We start from the raw sequence: 23,767 nt of genomic DNA on the forward strand, positions 1-23,767 counted from the left end.
CTGGAGGCACTCTGTTGGGTACAGAGTGATAATCGATACAGAATTTGTGGCGGTAACATAATCCGATATGAACTGCTTTACTTTATCCTGCCCGAATGGTGTTAAAACAACTTTCTCATCGAGAGCCTCCATAATTTGCCCTGGTGTTATATCACAATGTGGCTTGCCTGCATCTGACACATGTCCCGGTGTAACACCGCCACAATTTCTGCTTCCTTTTGAACACTTCGGAGTACTGCTGCTGTCAATAGATTTGTCATCCATATCTACATACAGTAACTCATGGATGATATCCTCAGTCAGTAATTCGAAATCAAATTCCTCCATCTTAATTAGGCCTGAATCATGAAAACGTCTTCTCTTTAGGCTATTCATCAATACATATCAAAACCTCTATGATTATACAAACCAAAATAGTTCAAGGAAACCTCAGCCGAAGTCAATATTGAAACCAATTAATGATAGAGTGAATATCATGACTTCTTTTGCTCATGAAATATCCCCCTGATATTAATGTAATGATAGCCGCGCCAGTGGCTATGTACTGTATCACTACATAACCTGTTGTGATTGCCCTATATCCTAGGCTTACCATATTTTGAAAATGTAAAAAGAGGACACTTTTTCAGAAATTTGCAGGATGCAAAACCGGAGTAGAACTCTCAAAAACCGGTGAATTATACCCGCTTTGTGATCGGTTGACTGAAAAAAAAAAAAAAAAAAAAAGGCCATCACTTCTGCTCAGAGCTCAGAATACCGTTTTTCTCTCCACATTGCCAGGTGGATGACTAAAACAAAAAGGCATCAGCTTTTCGCTCAGAGCTAAATTCACCGTTTTTCACACCGAAATATCCGCCGGACCGTCACTTCTGTGCTAATTTTCGGCATATCACTCGCAATTTGCTATAAATCTGACCTAAATTTTCAAAAAAGAGGACAAAATCTCAAAAAAGAGGACAATCGGGCGTCCTCCGAGGACACTTTCAAAAAAGAGGACAAATCCTCTTAAAACGGACGTATGGTAAGCCTACCTATATCCTATCTGCACCAAACATCAATCTGGACAACAACCTGCCGCTTCATGCTATGAAGCGACAACAAATCTGACGGCATCTGGGCTCTCGACCGTGAATCACGTGTTGCCCATCTATCCGTAGGTTAGTTATCTATAGTTTTTCTGATTCTTTTTGCAGTAGGTTGTGATCAGCTGGGACAGCCAGTTCAATGAATAAGCATTCTCTTTTCTTTTTTAGTTTGACGATTATATCCGGGCGGTTGCTCCTGATTTCGCGGTCAGTTATAACTGGTACATCCCACAGAATTTTTACTTGTTCGTTTTCTGTCACTGGTGCTGGGCTGTAATCGTACCAATTTTTTGTCGAAGTGGTGATGTTAAAATGTTTGCATAATTCAAGATGAATGTAGTGACCAATCCTATTGTGTCTCCATGTGTATTCGGTAGCTGCAAGTGCACCACAGCCGGACATGAGATGTGCTACAGTTTCATTTTGGTTGTGGCACATTCTGCATTTGCCGTCTGTGTTTTGCTTCAGAATTCTTTTGCGATAGTATTTTGTAGGAAGCGATTGGTCTTGTGCTGCGAAAATGAATCCTTCGCTTGCCGGTTTCAGGCCAGAGCTGGATAGCCAGGTCCATGAAAGTTCGTCGACATGGGGCTGTGAAGTTAACTTCAGGTGCTGTCCATGAAGAGGCATCGATTCCCATATCGTTTCTCTCATTTTGAGCATTGCATTTTTGTACTGAACTCGTGCTGCTTTTGCTATTGTTGTGGGTTTGGCAACAGTGTTTTCAGCAGTGTACAGGTTAGCTGTTTCCATGTTGACTTCTCTGACGTACTTGTCGTGACGATAGCTCAGAGATTTTGTTTTGCGCTGTTTGTCTTCCTGTGCAATGAGTATGCAGTAAATGTTTTCGCTGTTGTTGATGTACTGTGACAAGCCGATGATTTCTGTTTTGAAAGTTTGTTCAATTTCTTGTAGTCCTCGACCACCTTTTTTTCTGGGGATGTACAGTCTTTGTGTATCAGATTTTGGGTGATGCATGTGGTGCATTGTCATCAATTTTCTCGTCTTTGTATCCAATTTTTTAATTTCATCTTTGCGCCAGTTCACCACACCAAAGCTATATCTCAAGACAGGCACTGCAAGACTGTTTATGGCATTGATTTTGTTTTTGGAATTGAGTTCAGTTTTGAGAATTGACTTGAGCCTGCTAATGTATTCCTTTTTTAGACTTGATTTCATTGCAGCATGTTTAATGTTGTCGCTTTCACAGATCCCTAGATATTTATAGTGATCTTTGGCATTCAATTCTGTTATGGTTTCACCCAGTTTGGAGTTCATGTCGCCAGTGCAGGTGACTCTTCCACGTCGTATGGTAAGTTTTGAGCATTTATCCAAGCCAAATTTCATTTTTATATCTTCCGAAAACTCATGAACAATTTTCATTTGGTTATTCAGGTCTGCATCGGATTTCGCGTACAGTTTCAGATCATCCATGAACAAAAGGTGATGAATCTTTTGACCTTCAGAGTTTGCTGCTTTTTTCATCACGTATCCTGTTTCATTTTTTCTCAGCAACTCACTGAGTGGAGCTAAACTGAGGCAGAATAGAAGTGGTGAGAATGAGTCGCCTTGAAAGATACCATTCCGTATCTGAATTGTACAGGTCTCTGTTTCGCCTTGGTCATGTTTGATCAACAGTTTGGTATGGCAATTTTTCATTGAATCTTCAATAAATCTGATGATGATCGGATTCATTTTGTACATACGCATTGTTTTCAGTACCCATGTGTGAGGGACTGAATCGAAAGCTTTTTTGTAGTCCATCCATGCCATGCTGAGGTTAGTGTGTCTCCTCTTGCAGTTTTCAAGAATGGTTTTGTCAAGGAGCAGGTGGTCCTTACAGCCAAGGGCACCTTCCATGCATCCTTTCTGCTCAGGCGGAAGAAGGTTTTCTCGGTGTTTGTAGCTTCGTTTTGCCAGGATTTTGGTCAATGTTTTGTACATGGTTGTCAGGCATGTTATCGGCCTGTAGTTCTTGGGGTCCCTGGTGTTTTCATTTTTTGGAATAAGATAGGTGATCCCTTGTGTGAACCAGGCTGGGATCTCGCGCGAGTTGGTTGAGGATAAAAGCTCATTGTAGGTCGCCGCTAGGTAATTATGTGTTGCAGTTAGTTTTTTTAGCCAAAAGTTTTTGATCTGGTCAGGACTAGCTGCTTTCCAGTTCAGGGAGCTTTTTAGGGCCTCCTTGATTTCTTGTTTTGTGATTTCTGACCATTGTTGTTCTGGTGTTTGTAGGTGGTCAGTGTGGAGGTCTTGTATTAATATGGTTAAAAGTTGTAGTGGCGCTTATCGCCCTTAAGGGTCTGGTGCACCACGGTCTGAAGTTACCCACTGGTATAAGTACCCTTGCAATGTATTTCAACCTCGTCTATATACGAATCAAATCTTAAAGGATTCTACGACATGACAGCACGAATTCAGCCACAGGGGTTAATAGCTCGGGCTGATTAGTAACACTGGTATCCATGACTTCCCTGCTTGGCGCTCATGCATTACTGGGATAGCATGGAGGGGTGGTGCATGACTTAGAAAGCCATAAAGGCTATATCTGCACTTCCTTGTCCAGCGACATATGCACATCATGCACTCATGGTATGCATATGCGCAGATCGTGTGAATGTGTATGTGTATGTATGTGTGTGCAAAAACATCAAGGACAAAAATAAACTACGTCCTTTCCTTTCCTATAGTTTTGGCAAATTGGTTATTGAGGTTCGCCAGCCTATGAAATCTCGCCACTATATGTTTCTGACGCATGTACCATATCATCACAGCAATGTTTGGCTTGTTTTAAATAAGCACATATAATATCTCCATGTCCTCACTATAATAATCAAATATCAATATTGCCTTTTGATTTATAATCCCAATTTTATATACTGCGGCACGCGAATGGATTCAGATGTTGAATGCGGCCCGCGAGCTCAAAAGTTTGCCCACCCCTTCGCTACCTGCTGTAGATATAGGGCGATTACTAGTCGGGGCCAACCGTCACACCTTTCGCAATGCTGTTCTGTAATTCTCCCACGTTATTGCGGATACGTTTGAAAATGAAAACGATAAAGGACGACAGCTTTATATTGTAATAAGAAATCGCGATGAGCTCCAAATGCATTACGGCGACTTCAAGCGTAGGGTAGAGTGGGGCAAAACGCCTATCGTAAGGGAGAAACGCCATAAAATCCTCCGTGCTATTCGAGTTGGTCTAAATTTCATAGTATCAACGCGAGGTGTCGTACCTTATCCAATATGAATGTATGGAAAGCTTATGTATCGTTTATCAGCAGTAAAATCATGATTCATCCATGTTCGTCAAAATGCCGTTTTGCCCCATGGGTGGGGCAAAACGCACACGAAGGCGTTTTGCCCTACTAGGTCTTACAATTTACCCACTAATACTCTGTTAAGGATTTCTTTTTCAGTCGTATACAATTAAACATGCTTACTAGCCCACTATAAATTGAATCCTGTACAAATGTTGCAACTCAAGCATGTAATGAACAAAAAACAAGCTAATGAACGAAAATCTAAAATCAGACGTGCCAAAGGCAAATATTGTGTTAAAGTCAGTCAGAAAGGTCGTCGTCCTCAGAATCACAATTTTGACAAATGAAATGGCGATCTCCAAGCGTACATTCTTGATGTGCCCATAAATGGCAAATCAGACACTGAATCCATTTTTCCCCGGGCCTACTATTACGGAATGGCTCAACGCAAATCAAGCAAGGCCATTCTTCGTCATCTCTTTTGTTTTTGGGTGGACATTTATCCTTAGGCACCTTCTCCTTTTTCGATCTCTTTGTAACCGGCTTCGGTGCTTTAATTTTTTTTTTGCAGAGCGTTTTTATAAGGTGATGACGTACGCACTTCTGAGTTTTCTGCTTTCCTGGATCTTTTTCGTTTTGTGGCTGATTTAACCGGCGAACATAACTCGTCTATAGCTTCCCTTGCCTCTGAATGTTTTGAAGTCGAAGCCATGGAAGTTGATTTAACTACCTCACAATCCGTGTTATTGGTGGTTCCTCCCACCTCAACTATACTTGGGTCGGTAGTGAAGGAATTATCTTGACAGTTGTCAGTATTTCCGGCATGTGGGTCTGGCTCATCGGTCATTTCGGACGCGATGAAGTCTTCGTCCGAGAATATATCTTTATTGAATGGCCAAAGTCCACAGGCCCTGAAGCTATTGACGGATTTCTCTACCGTAGCACATCTGTTGTAAGCAACAGCAAAAATCTCGGCCATATCAAAAAATTGGACCCTCTTTCCTGGATTTGTTACCATCCAATTGTCCACCGATGAATTATAACTAGATTTTAAAGATTTAAAAAACGCTTTATCGAGTGGTTGCATTTTGTGGGTGCAGTGAGGTGGTAACGTCAAAAGTTCGATTCCGTTCGAACGGGCATAGTCGATTGCAGCAAGGGTTTTATGGCTATGATGACCATCCAAGATGATTAAATGTTTTTCATCAACTGTGGGTTTTGCAATTGAAACGAAATGTTTTAGCCAAACTAAGAAACTTCCTTCATCGGTCCAGCCGTTTGCAGTGCAGTGGCCAATTGATCCAATGGGTGCATTTCTCATTAGCCCGTCCGCCATTCGTTTTCTTGGAAATATAATCATAGGGGGTATGTATATGCTCCCGCCGCATTCGTTGCGCAAATTATCGTGACCGTTTTCCCTCTTTCCCCGCTCGTCATTTTCCCAACTTCCCGTGCACCTTTCGTCGTAATGATGTTGTCAGGCTTTTGGACATTGGTAATTCCGGTTTCGTCCATATTCCAAATACGAGTTGGCACGTAACAGTGTGAGTTTAAAACGCCCCGATAAGCCGTGTAAAACTTTTCCACTTGAGGCTTATTAAATCCCACTGCCCGTGCTATACTGGTAGCTTCCGGCTTTCGAATTGATAATTCTTGATGACGTGATAAGAAACCACGTAGCCAGTCTTTGCCAGCCATGTTAACGTCGTCATTAAACCGATGTTTCATTCCCATCTTTGTGGCAAAGTCATAAGCCAACCGGCGTACGTCGTTCGTTGTTAAGCCAAATAAGGCCTTTTCCATGTCCTTAATCTTCGATACTATTTCACTTTCATATTGAAGATTTATGTCTGGTTTAAACCTCCCCAGTGAAATAGAACCCGGGTTCGATACTTCTTTATTCGTATGTCGACGGAGCGTTCTAGGAGGTATCCCGTAATATATTGCCGTTGTCTTCAACGCCGCGCCTCCTTGCACGGCGTCCATAGCTTTGCGCAAGTTTTCATCAGAGTATGACGCCCTGGATGTTTTCCTTTTATAAGTCCTCACCATGTTTTTGTTCTGCAGGTAAATAATAATTGTAGTGTTTTGATTAGACTGATTAGTGAACACATTTAGTTGATTCTTGATCAAACTCCCCAGAGTTCCTGTTTGAGTTTCACACTCATCTCGCGTCTTTGCATGCCATTTAAAAAAGAGTGATTAATTTACAGACCATAACCGTTTAAAAAAAACCTACCAGTACTGTATTGGATATTATTGGAAATTCCTTATCAAATACCATGATTTTGATCTCCTGAGTAATGATACGAATGCGAATCACATCAAGGGGTAAAACGCCCACTAGCGGCGTTTTACCCCGCGTATAGGGTGGGCGTTTTAGCCACGAGGCCGCCATTACTTTCGAAACACTAACAAGGTGGTAATTTTGTGTATCTGACGATGAAATTACACTTAAATCACATCGAACATAGTAGGATCCTAAATAAGATGAGAAATATTCATTCGGCGACCTCAATAGTTACGTTTCATCCAGTTATATTACGGTTATTTTTGTAAGAAACAAGTCAAAAAGTAATATATTATCGTAAAACTCACCAAGTCCTCTTTCAACTTCAGAAATTAAGGTGACAGCTCCGTCTGACCATTAGGCATACTTTAGGCTATTGTGACTCATTCAACAATCACTTTGTTTGGTAATAGCGATGGTGGGCGTCTTACCTCACAGGGGCATTTTACCCCACTCTACCCTACGAGGAATCCACACTGTAAAAAATAAAAACCTCGATTTACCGCGAAATGTTTGGAAGCACGGTAGCCAGACATTTCGTGGTAATCTAACATTACCGTTAGTCAATGTAAATTTAGCTTACACTCGTCCGGTAATCTCACTTTGCACGCAAGACTGTAATGTTACAGTCACCTCCGGTATATCCAATCTACATGTTCTCCTATACATTTGCGATCGAGACTGTCATTTAACCGCCTACCTACCTACATGCTGTCCCTGTAAATCAGGATTACATACCAGCTTGTAAATTCACGTACATCCATACCTATCGCAAAGCAACCCGATGCAAAAATATCGCAACATTTTCTTCACATACTCAAAATGACATTGGAACAAACTGTATATTGATTCATGATATCACGATGAAGTGGTTATCGATGGAAAAATATTGCTGCTGGAGGTCTAATTCTTCTTTAGGAGACATGCAGTAACACGAGTGGTCTCAAGAAAACGTGATTTAATTCCACCACCGGCCAAACTTCCAATTGTTTCTTTTTCTCGTTCTCATTCCTTCTGTGTAACTAGTATCTTGCAGTTCCACTAAAAAGAATTAATGCGTAAGTCGCTATATAAAGCAAAGTTCCTAAACTGGACAGTGGACATGACATTATAAAGACTAAGACAACTAGGCTAACAAAAATATAACATGTTTTGAAGTACCGGTACTGGCACATTGGGTGATGGCGGCTCCGCCTTTTACATGACATAGCAGAGATTCATGACTTACTTTATCTCTGTATTGAAGCAAAAGGTTCCTAATTTAAGGTGGCATGTGTGGCAAACAAATCCAGCAGTGGATGAAAACATCTCTATATGCTACGGCCCGAAAATGACATGACCAAGCCAACAGTTTCAACTCCTCCGCGGCGAAGTATGTGGTCACTATATAAGTCGACAAATATCCCAAAATAGAGCAGAGAATGCGGCGAATGAAATATATCAATCATGAAATCTAAGTCATCAAGGGCTGGTGTGCAGAGTCAGATATTCACGGTAACAAATACTATGTAGTACTGTATTACCTTTTAAGATGCGTATTCCATTCAGCATTCCTAGGAATCTTCAACGATCGTGTCCACTTTCTTCAAGCACAACAAGCTTCGCTCCACCCTTTGCTCAAATCTCACTAATGGCCAGAGCCAGACGACACTCGAACGATTTCAAAATAAATGGTATTCATCCGCTGACACATGACACCAATAATATTTACTGGCCACGTTATAATGTTTGATCTGGGTCGTTTTTTCCATACAGAAACATTTATCATTGCATATAATCCCTTTTTTCATCTAATTTCGTATAAATTGATATTTATTCCATGTGTTGTTCACTACTTACTGTACTTACTTAACCAGACGCTGCTTGTGATGTCACAGTTGTGCGTTGGTTGTTTACTACGAATCTCAGAAAAACCAGTCACCAAATGTAACCTATTACAGGTCGCCTTGCCGCCATTAACAAATGGTCAGCTGAGCATGCGGTGCTGATATTTCTAGTTTCCCCGAGCAATAATATACATCCTGAACTAATTTTCTAACTTATCAGTCTTATCCGTGACAACGAATGTAACCAGCGAGACTGGCCCTGGCCGTACAGCCATTGCCTTATAATATAATATGGCTACGGTGTACCACATTAGCTACGATTGTCAGTTATTTCTTGTACCCTACTAAGCTTAAATTGATACTAGGGCCAACAATTTCGGTATGACAGACCCCAGTCCCGAAAACGAGGTTCAATCAGGTCAAATTGCCTCTAGAATGATATATCAGTAACATTCAGTTCTACGCAGAGGTGGTCAGTAACGAAGTACTTCTACTTTTTCGAAGTACTCAAGTAGTTTACATCTACTTCTGGTACTTACTCAAGTAGGTCTGAATTTCGCTACTTCTACTTCTACTTCGTAATTTTTTGTGATCTACTTACTTACTTTTCGCTATTTTCAGTTTGTCAAGTAGAAGTAGTTTAATCCTTCCTCCAGGAAGATAGCCTGAGGAATTTCGGGACTGTTTTGACGGAGTATCAACATTTATTTTTCATAAAAGTTGAGTAAAGCCCAGAATTTTCGTCGCGCTTCGCGCTCAGTGGATACGGAGTAGCCAATATGATTACACGAAAATGTCGGTGAATATAATTTGGGTAGCGGGTTGGCGTGGTTCCGTTCACACCGCATTGTCGCCCTTTGCCCATATGGAATATTTCACCACAGTATATATGGTTCATCATAACGTTTGAAACTGATGTTTCGCAATCTAGCATTTACTTATCATATCGTAATCTAGCAGTCCATGGCGTGTCATAATCTAGAAAAGTGAACTCAGACTTTTTTTAGTTTTAGAGCTTTTTTAGCATACCACCTTTGAAACTTTCTGTCTTTAGATATGAAATACATATTCCGCTTTTAGAAGTAGTATTTACATTTCACTTTCAATTCCCAGTATCATATACTTTGATCTCTAATAATATCAGTTCTTTTGTCTCGATAAGATACATGATGAAGTATAAAAGCAAGTGTAGTAATGTCTTTAATTTCCGGAAATAAAGCAACACAATATGGCATTTTCACGATCCACCATATTTATTATTCACGTTTTATAATCGCGCAAAGTGCTCACACCGTTTCCTATACAACTTCTCCTTATTCCTCTTCAACTGCACCACGGGCCTTATAATATGGGGGAGGGCGCCATACCATGATATTTTCTAAAACGGGCTGTTCGATTAAACAGGATTAGTATCGCATTTCCATATCAATACTATCATTTTTATCCCATGATGCGGACGTATGCATATGCTGTCGAAAATTGAATACCTCCTGGTATACATTAATATGAATCAAGCTCGGCACCTTTCACATTGATCAATTTGCACCTTTTGACAATCCATGTGAACGAATTACGATCGTTTTCACAACTACTTACTTACTTGAGTAGATTTAAAGTCAGTCAATTCTACTTCTACTTCAAGTAGTTTTAGGTTGCTTATGGAAAAAGTACTTCTACTCGTACTTGAGTAGATTTTTTCGTCGCTACTTTTACTTCTACTTGAGTAGCTTTCTTGACTACTTTGACCACCTCTGGTTCTACGTATACATTGGCTGCAGCGATTTTGAAGCTAATCAATTTTGCCAACAGCCCGGTAAACTGCAGTAACGAGTAACTGTCAGTAATTTTGCGAAGAAATTCTGGTAACTTACTTTACAGCTATATTAAGGTAATATTACATATCAAAATGTAAAATTACAAGCTACGCACAGTAATTGGCTGCGACCGGTAATTCGTGGCAAAATTTACAGAGATTTCCCAGTAAATCTACCAGATTTTTAACAGTGCAGCCGACGTCCTAATTTCATGAGGGTTATGTTGGTAAACATCGTTATGGTCTTGTGAAATCTTTCCAACTAATCGGCCTCTCAATTGTTTCCTCTATTGGCAAATGCCCCAGCACAAGCCAGTGTTGGGATCAAGTCACTACCTTCGAGTCACGAGTCATCTCGAGTCATCACAAATTTTTACTCGAGTCAAGTCAAGTCAATCGATTTCCGAAGGTGACTCGAGTCAAGTCAAGTCACTCGTTTTTTTGGAGGTGACTCGAGTCGAGTAAAGTCACGATTCAAGTCAAACTGAATTTTCGAAGTAGGCCTATGAGTGATGATGCAAAGTCATCACATTTTGCTTGGTTTGCTGGCCATTTATCTTGAATCAAATAACGAATATAAAGTAAAATATACGTGCAAAAAGGCGTTGTATCGCTCACGCACATATAGAACTGCTATTACAATATGTGAGCATATGTATAGCTAAATGCTACAGTATGTTATTATCAGCCAACATAGTGGATCTAATGCGAAGTATCGAGAATATGCAACAAATTGATATGGTATAATACACTACCCATCTACACATCCGTGAGAATATAAACGCATTAACTATATTCGTTCGATTTAAATTACACAAGAGGGTTGGTAAATGTGAGCATTGCGCAGTCTAAGAAACAAGATACACTGTTATTGGATTATTCTACTACTACTACGACAACGTAAGCTGCGGTCGTTTCGTTTGGGGTCCATTAATTTGTGGTGTAAAATAGAGAATCAGTGAAAAGGTGCAATCAGTGTGCAATCAGTTGCTCTTACAAGTGACACCAGCATATCGCGAGCAATCCGAACATACGTAAGATAGGCTGATTTAATCGACACCGTTTACTGGTTTACGTGATGACTTGAAATTGACTCGTAAATTTTGCTCCGAGGCACGAGTCAATCCATATTTCTATGGAGCCGAGTCAAGTCAAGTCAAGTCATTTTTGCAAAGAGACTCCAGTCAAGTCAAGTCGTACTAAAAAGTTGACTCGAGTCATCCCAACACTGGCACAAGCACAACATGAAAAGGCGTCGAAACAGCATCTCTCTTCCTTCAGATATGGCTGAAGCACGATGTTTTGACGAGGTAAACTTTCGTTGTTTGTCACCCTAACTACAACTATAGTCGAAAAAATGGTTGCAATTTCAAATTTTTATAATTCTGCTTCCACTGGTTGGAAAAGAACCTGATACTGTTTGTAGGTTAATTTTAGGTAACCGAACATTATGATTTTCATGCCAGATAAAATTTGAAATTGGTGTTTTGAACAGCATCTGCTCACCGACCCAGATCTTCTTTTCGAATTTTGATATATTTTCATGAATGTACATTGTATACTGTACACTGTACAGGCATGGTGCAAAAGGCCTCAGTTTCCGAGATGCACCCCACCTCCACATACATACACAGATGATATCACAGATATATTTTTAATCTATATAGGAGAGGCTTCAGTACCTCCAACTATTTTAATTGTTACTCTCCTTCAGTGTGTTTGTTAGGTGATGATTGTTTTGAAGTTACTGGAATTATGGCGGTAATATTGGTGTCTCTTCATCTTCTTCGTTTTCCTTTTGTGCCCACGGTTCCACTCCGATGGGACCAAACGCCACAAAGCAAACGGAAGCAACTATGTAAAATGCAGCTCCGGTCAGGAATAACTCTTCCCAAGCCTTCGTCGGTTCGACGCTCTGAAAAATGATCATACCGATAAGTCGGTGGTTCCTAAAATTTTTAGACCGTGAACCAAATCTGAGTTTATCGGCATCTCGAGACCCGAGGCTCACAGAACGATTTGTATTTTTATTGTTAGTATGCTACGGTTTACGGGCATGTAGGAAATAAAAAAGGTGAATACAGCCAGTTGTACGCAACGCAATTCAAAGAAACATACGTGACGCTCGCGATTTCAGATAGAGGAGCAATCGGGTGTAATCGGTGCCGACCATTTCGATGACAAGACATATCAATAAAGAAGATTTTGGCCAATCAGGGACAATCAGGAAATTGACAGACAGATGTCTGCGACGCTTGGTCTCAATATTCCACTGATTTAAATTATTTACTCCAGTAATTGGTAAAATTGTAAACAATTTTCTATTTCCACAGTTAGACTTACAGGTCCCAAAATCACCACTTTACAAATTGTTCTGAGTCTTTTCTGAATTTTATTATTTTATTGAGTATTTCTATGGATTTCTAGCTTGAAGAAGTATGAACGAATTTTTGCTGTTCGTCTTCGCGTTAATCTTTCACCGAACGTTTTGACATCGCCGAATGTGGTGTGTATAAGTTGTAATTTCCTGACGAATTCACTGCTAATTGCGTTTTAAGTTAGTCTTTGATATCAGATATATCTCAATGAAATGTTTTGGCTGACTGACTCTTGATACGATAGTGAGGTAAGCATCTCGACAAAACTCAATTGAAAATGCGATATGTATCAAATGTTAATTTCACGGAAAGTTTGAAGCGGGATAAGTTTATAAAAAAGTAATTTCGGAAGATTACATCGCGGGCCACTTAAAACCGCGGTGCGTGACGGATTGGATAACTTGTTCTAGATGCGTTGACTTACGTTCGCTTCTCTTAGAATTCCTGCATATTGAGGCGTTATGAACCCCATCATTGAACCGGCAGAGTTCATGATGGCGAATAAAACTCCAGAGAAACCCGGAGCCATGTCGATTACAGACGCCTTGATTCCAGTTGCAGTGACGGTCGACGCCGCCCCTATAGTTGGTAGACTCGAATATACACGCAAAATAATAATACATACAAATAATAAGCGTATTCGCGGTAATGGTAGTCTGAAATTAACTTTTTTACATTCTGCGTCCACATCTTGAAAACATTTTGGTGAAATTACGCCGCAAGTGTAAAATATGGATGTACGTGACAGATTTTAACCACAGTGCATAAAAGTGGGATCGATACACCTCGTATCCCTTTTGGGGTCTGTTTCCTTTGAAGTCGAAAATTCTGGGATAATTTTGCATTTCCTTTATATAAACTGACTGAGGTAGGGTATTTCATACCTTGTACACTGAATAACAGCATAGTTGCTGCAACGCTTTCAGTAACTCGCGTGACTAACACGAGAGCCATCGCCGATATAAGATTCCCTGGAAATAACTCGACATAAAATAGAAGTCTGCAGGATGCTAACAAAGTGTCAGAGATTTGCGCAGTTCAATGCGGCGTAAGTGTCACGTGCAACTTAGATATCACGTTGACAGCCATTGTGTCGAGTCCAATTGTGTCGAGTCCAATTAGCTTCTCGAAAGCATCCAACGTGATTAGATCAGTGATAATAATTCTCTCGATGATATTGGGTAACGATTGGTGTAGTAACCTCCACCGCTGTAGCGCTAACGGGCCGTTGTTGCTGGGTTATAAGTTCCGACCGCGACCGACTCCAGAACCTCTTGCAAGTGTTGCAGAAGAATTATTGTATGTGATGTTTAGGGATATATCCTTTATCAATGCGTACGGGTGAGTTAATATGACCAATGCGGCAGTAACACATTCACGTTGGTTCTCAATAGAATCTATTGAATGGGGACAGTAGGGCTCTTTAAAAATACCTATTTCCCAAATCGTACTGGCTACTTGATAAAATTGTTACGTTACCCAATTTAAGCCTGCACACCAAATTTGTTTCAATTCCAACCAGTAGCCTCATTGCTACAGGAGAAGAAAGTTTCTATTTATTGTAATTGAAGAATTGGTCACCGTAAATACTATTTTATTCATAATCCAAATTTTTCGACGGCAATAACTCCGCTTCCACTTGTTGAAATTGAACCAAATTTGGCGAACACCGTTTCTATAGAACACCTAACACTTTCGTGGGGTGAACAGAAAGTTTTCAAAATTTTTAATATTTATTTTCATATAATATTAGAAACTTTCTTATCCTGTAGCAATGCGGCTATACTGGTTGGAATTGAATCACAATTGGTCTGTAGGCTTAAATTAGGTAACCTAACAATTTTGTCAAGTAGACAGAACGATTTGAGAAAAAAGTCATATTTGAAGAGCCCTAATGGACAGTCTTGAGGGCGATCCGAAACAACGTAATACAATATACAAACAATGAGCATGCTTTGCAACCAAGTATCAGGGAGGTCGATTTTATGATTTATAGGACAACGTAGTACAAAGGTTGGTCAAGTCGGCAAATATTTGTTAACAAGTGTATGATAGAAACATGGTGATTACCTGTGAAATAAACGATTTTTCGGACCGTGCTGGTTCGGTAACCCTTGCCAATGATCCATTGAACGATCCACCCGAGAGCGAAATACGCCACCGCCTGTGTTAACAGTGGTATTCCACCCAACGAGCTGCTCTGAAAGGTAATGTAAATATTCAACACATCGCCCAGAGATTCCCCGCGTAGACTATATGTAGCCTATAAATAGCAATTGTTTGATATCGACAAAAACCGCATCCGGTCCACTTATTACAAGATTCGAACTCACAACTTCAAAGGCCTATCAGGCATGCGGCAGGGCTAAATGCCAGGGAGCCGGTACACGGAGCGGGATTAGAAGTGTCGACCAAGATTAAGGAATTCCTAGAGAGCATTATTAGGAACGGTGGATGTAGGTATCAGGGCTGTGGAGTCGGTAAATTTTATCACCGACTCTGGCTCCGACTCTGACTCCACACATATTGAATATACCGACTCCGGCTCCGACTCCGACTCCTGAGTCTTTAAACGTACCGTCTCCGACTACGACTCCGACTCCAGCATTATTACCAGTTTACTTCGAAAATTATATGCCATATTGTCGGTTGAATGACTATCATACAACCATTAAACATATGCAAACATAGGATTAACGGTGGCGGTAAATTGTTTCATTGTGGCGCAGCTCGAATTATCCAGTATGCAATTAACATGAAAGAAAGATTTGCTAAACATCCTTCCTTTTTGAAGTTTTTATAACATGGACTCTCTAATATCCTGAAATGTATGAATCATTCGAATATGGCAGATATCCAATCCTGTATATTAAAAATGTAGATAAACAATCCAAGTGTAGCTCTTGTGTATGAGTCAGCAACTTATAAAGAGATTCAACCTACTAATTTTGTCATTTCACACTATACTGATTACAAGCACACACACTCTTACTACTAATAGACATTGGTTATAAATGGAATTTAGTTAAGTCGTCAAAGACCATAGCCTATGTCTAGTCTATATGTACTTAATCAAGTATTCAAAGATTGGGACTCGCAGTCTTTCTTAATCATTTGTTAGACCCAAACAGCTAAGCTACACTACAAATATTTTTAATTTTGTCAAGTGGGAAGCATCGTTTGGTCAAATTTACATCATTTTTACAATTTCACAAAACCAGATGATGCCTTTGCTCTGTCACAGTATCCTGGTACATTTCCAGATATAGCGTCAATTTTGACTGCATCGCGAAAACGCATATTGCGATTTTCTTCTCCTGTCCAACTGAGTTGTAATTTGCAAGTAATGTATTTTTCGGCCAAAGGGACACATGGGATTTACGAATCATTGCGCGGGCAACTGGAATGTTGATAACCTTTTTTTAGTCGTCCGATAGGAGCGAACCGAATTAGCTAACATTGCAAACAAGACTTATATTAATACGCTCTAAAATTGATAACAATATGTCATGCAACTGTGCAGTGCGCAATCAGGCACAAGATAATGACTGAATTATATCAATAAATAGCCTATGTTGCTGACATACATCTGGGGTCGCATCTGTATACCACTGGGTTCGTTAAACAAGGATAAGATTATTAGAAGTTTAGACATAGCAAAATCGACGGTAGGCTATCAGCGATCATGCCTCTATCATTTTGTGCAAATGTTTTGTCGACGATTTCGTTGCGAGTGCACAAGCGAAGCCGCATGTTGGACGACACGTTATCTCCTAATTGCGAATATAGCTAGACTCAATTCTGTGAATAATATGTATTTATAATTTTCAGAAGGGGGATCAAATACTGAATGCAAGAAATCTAGTGACAACGAACCATGCGAAGTACCGAGAAAAATTTGAAGTCAAATAAATCTGCTATGAAATATTCTACTTTATGGTCATATACGAAGATCTGGGATAAATGTGGCTGGCCTCTGGATACGTCAATGCGTCAGAACTGTTGTTTTATTCATCATCAAATTTCGCAGTTATGTTAAATAAAATTTTGGTTGGCCTTGCTATTGTACCTGATGTCATAAATAATTTCGAGAATTACCTCGCAGGCCACACCTAACCTTATCGTGCGCCAAATTTGGCCTGCGTGCCACGGGCTGGCTGCACCTGATCTGTATGGTTATTAATAACAGTGATTAGTGGTGCATAAAAATTATATTGAAAATTCTTTGAAAGCAAATGTTTTCATGATAGATAAGTTGGAGTCGGAGTCGGAGTCAGGGTCATTCTCACAAACTCCGACTCCGACTCGAGTCAGTATTTTTCCCACGACTCCGACTCCAGCTATTATAGTTTTCACGACTCCGAATCCGTCTCCATCAAGCGAAAATTACCCAGACTCCGAATCCGACTCAGACTCCACCGACTCCGACTCAGACTCAGACTCCACCGACTCAGACTCCGACGCCACAGCCCTGGTAGGTATTGCAAACTAAATAGCAACCTCATTTTATTTGGCTATAAAGGTTATACCGCAATATTGTGTTCTGTGATATAAACACTGAATATCACATCAAAAGTGAGCAAATGTTGTCGACTGTACAATTTGATAATCCATTTTTAATTGCTGTTTGTACTAGATGGGTAGGCTTACATTATTTTAACGTGATTGGAAATGAGAATATATGGCGACGAAAGAGAAGAGTTTTGCTGTGGTATTATATCTAGAAATGACATGCCGAATGCTCCTTGACCAGGTGAGGCCGACCTATCGCATGTATGTAGGCTATTATACGTTATATTCAAATGTTCAAAACGCCTAATCCAGTGGAAAATGATTGCAGGCTCTAACTGAGAGTAAGGATGTATTGATGAAGCTATGGTTTACAAGTGCTATCAGTGATCGAATTTGGAATGGAGGTATATTTTAACTCCTAAACACAACATTAAGACAATTGAAGTGATCAGCAACCAAGCCCTGGCAATATGTTATAATGTGCCGGCCCTTGATGTAAGACAATAGCTGTGATTAGCACGCTGAGAGAAATATCGACACGATCTTATTATCGATGCTCAATTTCTCATGCGATGCTGCAAGAAACGTCGGAAGACATGTTCGGATTGTTCACCATTATTATTGATCGATTCTCAGCGTTAGGTACTTTCATACACATTTATGCCTTGTGTAATGATAATATTGCAGGAAATATGATAACATAGCTACCGCCTTGGACAACGAGATTAACCGATATTATAGGAAGATGACTATAGCCACTGGGTGATAGTAAACTTCATGACATGTTCGACCATTTAACGACCCAATGGACATTCACTGATAAGCTTCTCCCGTATCGGCGGTTGGTATCGCTCGAAATGTCGAGCATCGAACACGGTCGATTAAGAGTGGTCACTTTTGTATGTGTGAGAGGAAGCAAGCTTCAATTAGTGTAGCAGGTAACTTGAGGTGACGTGTGGAGTGGATTACCCCCTGGCAGAACCATTTGATGGATATAAGCGATCTACGATCTACACCAACCTCTTTTACACCCAGATGAAAGACACTCTGTATGTATGTCGGTAGCAACAGAGGTAGATAACATGGCATGTGTTCTAGAAGCGATGCGACGATGATGCCCCATACTCGCGGAGATTTGAAGATTCTAATCCATCGCACGTGATGTGTTCGATCGGTGTCTATCTTTTAAAGAAGTGAATTTTCGTTCCATATCCACTACTTACGGGAGGAAAAGTGTTCCTACTTCCTGTCCGATGGAAGTTTCGATCAATTGTTTCTCATCCGGCTGAATCGCCGGATGTTCATTCGGAGACTCATAGATGATTAGTAACCATATCGCTGACCACACCAATCCTACAGATCCTGTACAATTTCAATAAGTACACTGTAAAAAATATCCTCGGTAAATCCTGACATTAGGTTAGGTTCAAAATTCCCCGACTTTTGACTCGGGAAACTACTTTCCGACCTCATTAAAGTAGGTAAATCCCGAGTTTTCCATGACTCGGATTGGAAAAAACCGAGTCTAATTGATAATTTTCATTGACCTTTCACCTATATTTTCATTGACCTTTCACCTCAGCCAAATTCCAACTGTGCTGACTGACTAGGATTGCAAGAAACCGAGCCTGACATATAATTGTCATTGACCTTTCACCTTAAACACACCAAATCTGTAGTCAGTCTGCAGATTAAAGAACAGTGTGTATTAGCAGCAAATAAAGCAATGTTCCATAAAAGTACAATCAACAATATTGCAAACCTGCAGTGTCACAAATTCCTAATGATGCGTAATTATTACAGGTAAACAAACAATATATGTTTGTTGTTCAAGTTGTGCTGGTGCCAACAATTGAACAATGGTGCTTATAAGGTTTAGGCCAGTTGGTTGCCAATACGTTAAGCAATCCAAAAATATAATCAAAAGACCAAATTCTGGGCCACGACCATTACAAATATATTGCGAATTGATATCGACAAGGACTAGCATCGATTAATTAAAAAACCAATGCTAAGCGTCACAACACAAGATATTACTGCTGGCAGTCATCAAAGAGGGCAAAAACAGGACCGCCACAAATCATAATATGACAATTAATTATTGAGTGTCATGTTTATCTTGTTGCGAACAGCATTAGTTGGTTTGACGTTTGGAAGCTTGGCGAGAAAAGTTGCGACAAAGTTCAAGGAGTTTGATGATGAAGGAGCAAACTTCACATTGAAAACCCAATAAATAGCTATCAGGCATGCTAGAGCATGGTGAAAACCAAATAAACCTTTCACAACTTCTCCATCGAAATGAATCGTCCACTTTTCCGTCTCAGAATTGAATGCGATGGTCGGATAGACATTCTTCGGTTCCTACGAAATATAAACGTTACTAATATCCAGTATCCATGGAATAGTTTAAAAGAGTGTGAGGTTTGTGGATCAGTGCTTTATAATGTGGGCGGGTAGGCAGAAGCTGGAACATTATGTAAATTATATTTAATTAATTAATTACAACCCATTGAACTTCTTATTGAATATGCATAGCAATGCATCGTCAAAGTACATTCCATTTCATTTTCATTTAATTATGCCAGAGCACACAGTATTCATCAGTTAAAACTGTTAAACACGAAAAACGCATCAGTAAGGAATACAAGTTGACTGTAAGTTGACTGCTACTTAGGTACTCTGGAAAAGTAAATTTACCAGATTACTCATGACTTTGCTTTTTTAGAAGGCATAGGGAAATATCAAGCTTGATGCGGGGTTGTTCAGTGAAAATAAGTTGGAAAACAATAGACGTAGATCAGGGGCGGGCAACATACGGCCCGCGAGGCGATTTTGTCCGGCCCGCGGACAGTTTCCCGTCTTAGTTGATAATGTGGCCCGCCGGCCGGTGTCGGGTCAATACCGAGAAAACCATTACCAGGAATGCGTGCCACAGGAGAGCTTACGCGTAAGTTCGTAGAAGCGAGAAGACTTTCATTATCGGCATTTACGATGTACTCAACCAAAATGGATTGATATCTTGGTAAATTTGTGGTACCGGGCTTATCGAACGCCTTGAAATCTTAATTAAGGATTGCACCATGTGTTGATCGATCAGACAGAAGCAGATATGGCGGCGCCTGTATGACAATGATGTTCTCAAATCCACATTGTCTTCGTCAACTTCGGCGAGAAATGGCTTTGAAATGACATAGCTGTCGTTACAATACATTCATTACATGCGATTTATTCTTTGTATATGAGGATAAATGGGCTAATAATGTATCGATTCAGCTATCCGGCCCGCCAAGTACTTAATTTTCCTACATCCGGCCCGCTGACTGGAGAAGTTGCCCGCCCCTGGTGTAGATCAACACGAGCACATATAAATATTCTACAAGATACATCATGTGGTCATATCATATCGTCTCAAATTAAATTAAGTACGAACTGTGAAAACAATACTGACAGAGGCCATTTTAAATGTCCAAAATTATGTAATGAATGGGTAGAAATGTTTAGCTGCAGTTTGAGAAATACCGATGATCAACACACCTTGTCCACAATCAGGAAGTTGTCATACTTCTCTTTGAAGATGGTTGGGATGTACAACATCCAGTCCAGTTTTTGAGTACCTGAAAACGAAGTGCCAACTCAGATGAAGCACTTAAAGGACAGAAAATGATTCCCGAAATAACAAATAACGTAGTCAGCGAAAGTTGGAACTTTTGCGGTTTATCAAGTAAAGGGGGTACGTTGACACATGCGTAGGGCACAATAATTCGAGTACTCGAATAGGAATCCAGTATAAATTGTAGTGAAAAACGATTGTTTCGAGTATTGTAATTATATGCTCCTTTTGACTGCTAGTAAATTTATCAAAGAGACGTATAGTTCAGATAGTATTTTCCACTGCGGAAACCGTGAAATCACGATTGGTCGTATAAGCCACAATACTAGAAATATCATATTTCTGAAGTCATGATCAACCCACAGCATCACCACAAATTGCAATTAAATATGTACGGCTGGAAAAATACCATCGTGATACTCGAATATTCGACTGGAAGCCAGATACATGAGTTAGAATTGAATCCATCACGCACTCGATTTTGCTTAGCCCTACGCAATGAGCGTACGACAATAGGGCATGCGACACTTGAGAATGTGGGTGAAATTTGGCTTTACGACTGGGTAAGGTTAAGAATGAAGATCTAGTTTGGAATAGGTTTGTGGTTAAGATATATACAAGGGTTAATTTCAGGATTATGTTAGGGGATAGGTGAGTTTTTGAGTTGTGAAACCACATGCCAAAGTGTGGCATGCTGATCTGTGGTTTTTCATTGTGTCGCATGCTCATTGCTCCTGTGTTGGGCAACAGCTGAAAGGATAAAAACATTAAAGCATACATTACTTACGCATTAACTTCGTGATTTCCAAAGGAATATTCTGCGCTAGTATGAATCTTGATGCTGAGCTCCAACTCTTCTCCAAAATCTTTGACGTCAGGTCGACAGAGTAAGTATCGTCGGTACAGTCTTGCTTCTGACAAATCATTTTCATTTCTTCGAAAATCTGAGCAGTGGGAAATATTGACATCATAGCATACCATGCCACGGGTGGTTAGTATAGTATAACTTTGCTGCAGGGGCCTTCAATTTCAGTAGTAGTTTAAATTGACGTGCAAGTCCGGTGACGTACTGGTCTTAACTATGTACATGTTCTACCAATACATAGAGAATATTATACACCTACGAAAAATATATAAAATATATATCATAGCATTTAGTGTAATTCATTCTTGTGCGTTTCATATATATGCACACAGGGCTTATAAGTCGTGCTTGAAACCACTACGTTATACCTACCCAATGAGCATCTGCCAAAACTGGGTACGACAACAACAGACTCTTTGTTGATGTCCCTTTGATAACGATATCTCGACGAGCTTCAAAGGTCCTTTTCATCCTATCCAAGATTGTGACTTTATCAGCGTTTCGGCTTCTTTTCCACTCAGTCCTCATTTCATTTTGCTGTTCTTCGATGCTACGCACATCCTCCGTAGGGTTTACGGTTGGAATCTACAAGAAAAAATATATTTTCTAATCAGAGATGGTCAAAGGTATTTTCATCGTCAAATTTTGACGAGTTTATAATTGCGTAATTGTTAATACTGCGCGCACAGTCGATAGACTCTCGCATAGGCCAAGAGTAGATTTGGGCAAAGGTGCTGACCACTTTCTTTAATAGTCCGCGGAGGCGGGTTGGGAACATTTTCCAATAAAAGTTTGAGATCGGGACTATAAAAAGTTTGGAACCCCTGCGTTGAAACATTCGCGTCACACTGTACGTTATAGCCCATGTCACCAACACATGCCCCGGAGGTCATACTATGCCGCATGCGATCTGATTTGAGATTTCGGAGAAGTGCCAAGTAAAGTATTTGAAATGCTTAAATTGATTTCAGTTATTATTACTGTTGTTTCAAAATAAGCTATTCTCTTGTGCTCAATATCAATATCCTCAATATTCCCCTCTCACCCGTTATACAGGAAATATTAATGTACTTTGAACAACGAAGGATTTGAAAATGCTTACATTGCATGATGACATCCGAGGATTGCTGTACCTTTCACTCGATGTTTCCACAACAAGGTCGTTTTGTTCTCGTTTACGCTGGCGGTGTCGTCCATCCTGCAGTTGAAGGAGTTGCACAAACGATGAATAATCCGTACATGATTCAGCAAGGCTTTTCGCGATGAAAACTCATTAGAAATACAACCTGATGCTGGACACACCCAATTCATAGCCGTCTGTCGGCGTGAAACCGCACTCAGTCCGTTTACCTCTGCTGTGTTCTGGCGAAAAGTCTCAAAAGCGTGGTACGCGCATCTACTCGCGCGGATAATTCTTGACCTCAAAAGACCTCTCTCGGGTCGATATATTACAGCAAATATTTGCAGAAACTCTGTCATGCCTGCCGAAGCGAGACGGTAATAATGGAGCTTCGTACCTGTTCGCTGCTACATGTTTATATTATGCGCTTGCTACATACTCCAGTCTGCCGTATAAGTGAAATAAAATTTAACGCGCGGACATTGGAGACCTCAAAAGTCAATCTACTGTGTCATAGTTAATAGGCTTTGGAAATAAAATAACAAATCTTTGCATTACCTAAGAGATTTATATTTGTTGACTGCTACATTTGGGTTAATACTTATTAGATTGCTGTACTCCGTTCATTCAATCCGGCGTCGATAAGCGCGTTAAAATTGAACGTGCATTGTGATGTGGGATCACGGAACATCCGTGCCTCAAAAGCCACTCTACACTGTCGTAGTTGAGTGGCATCGTAAGAAAATAACGTATGTTTGTATAAACTATGCGTTTTCAGCCATTGCGATTATAATAGAAATTCGTGTTTGTTGGCTGCTACATTTGTATATGGATTAATAGATTGCTGAAACTGACACTCCATCCGTTCCAGTTGCTGACTTTATGAATTGATAGCCGCGTTCACTCGGCGTAATAATCGCCTACAGCAGGCAACGCGACCGATATTACGCCTATCGAAATTTTGGAAAATTAGGTCAAACCTAACATCATGATGACTAACGC

At 40.2% G+C, this 23,767-nt stretch overlaps 1 protein-coding gene and 3 long non-coding RNA genes across 5 annotated transcripts; 1 reads left to right on the forward strand and 3 right to left on the reverse strand.

Annotated features, from left to right (window-relative positions):
• Positions 1-1,700: 1,700 nt before the first annotated feature.
• On the forward strand, positions 1,701-2,750 carry LOC145432787 (uncharacterized). Its single transcript, XR_013912970.1, has 3 exons — positions 1,701-2,397; positions 2,481-2,528; positions 2,598-2,750. It is a non-coding gene; the product is annotated as an uncharacterized LOC145432787 (long non-coding RNA).
• Positions 2,751-11,552: 8,802 nt separating this feature from the next.
• Positions 11,553-13,283, reverse strand: LOC145432784 (uncharacterized). The gene is made up of 2 exons (XR_013912968.1): positions 13,083-13,283; positions 11,553-12,195 (listed from the first exon to the last, which is right to left on the reverse strand). It is a non-coding gene; the product is annotated as an uncharacterized LOC145432784 (long non-coding RNA).
• Positions 13,284-13,541: 258 nt separating this feature from the next.
• LOC145432785 (uncharacterized) lies at positions 13,542-18,324 on the reverse strand. The gene is made up of 3 exons (XR_013912969.1): positions 18,191-18,324; positions 14,729-14,858; positions 13,542-13,629 (listed from the first exon to the last, which is right to left on the reverse strand). It is a non-coding gene; the product is annotated as an uncharacterized LOC145432785 (long non-coding RNA).
• Positions 18,325-18,855: 531 nt separating this feature from the next.
• Positions 18,856-23,726, reverse strand: LOC145432786 (uncharacterized). 2 transcript variants are annotated; one of them, XM_080309600.1, is made up of 6 exons: positions 22,819-23,726; positions 22,748-22,774; positions 22,018-22,230; positions 21,568-21,724; positions 20,705-20,784; positions 18,856-19,531 (listed from the first exon to the last, which is right to left on the reverse strand). In XM_080309600.1, the coding sequence occupies exons 1-6, from the start codon at positions 23,122-23,124 to the stop codon at positions 19,265-19,267; spliced, it is 1,050 nt and encodes a 349-aa protein (XP_080165726.1). In that variant the 5' UTR covers positions 23,125-23,726; the 3' UTR covers positions 18,856-19,264. The 2 variants fall into 2 exon arrangements, with proteins under 2 accessions (XP_080165726.1, XP_080165727.1); XM_080309601.1 differs by lacking the exon at positions 22,748-22,774 and having other exon boundaries at positions 22,779-23,723.
• Positions 23,727-23,767: the final 41 nt, after the last annotated feature.

The sequence above is a fragment of the Botryllus schlosseri genome, unplaced genomic scaffold, assembly GCF_051294905.1.
Source record: "Botryllus schlosseri isolate E-star unplaced genomic scaffold, Bs_hap1 Bs162a, whole genome shotgun sequence".
Taxonomy (NCBI): domain Eukaryota; kingdom Metazoa; phylum Chordata; class Ascidiacea; order Stolidobranchia; family Styelidae; genus Botryllus; species Botryllus schlosseri.

Coding starts and splice junctions, on each gene's coding strand:
- LOC145432786 (XM_080309600.1), bottom strand. CDS start 23,124: ATGACAGAGTTTCTGCAAATATTTGCTGTAATATATCGACCCGAGAGA. Junction 20,785..21,567: donor GGAAATCACGAAGTTAATGC/GTAAGTAATGTA, acceptor CTTCGTTTTCAG/GTACTCAAAAACTGGACTGG. Junction 19,532..20,704: donor ACTTCCTGATTGTGGACAAG/GTGTGTTGATCA, acceptor TATATTTCGTAG/GAACCGAAGAATGTCTATCC.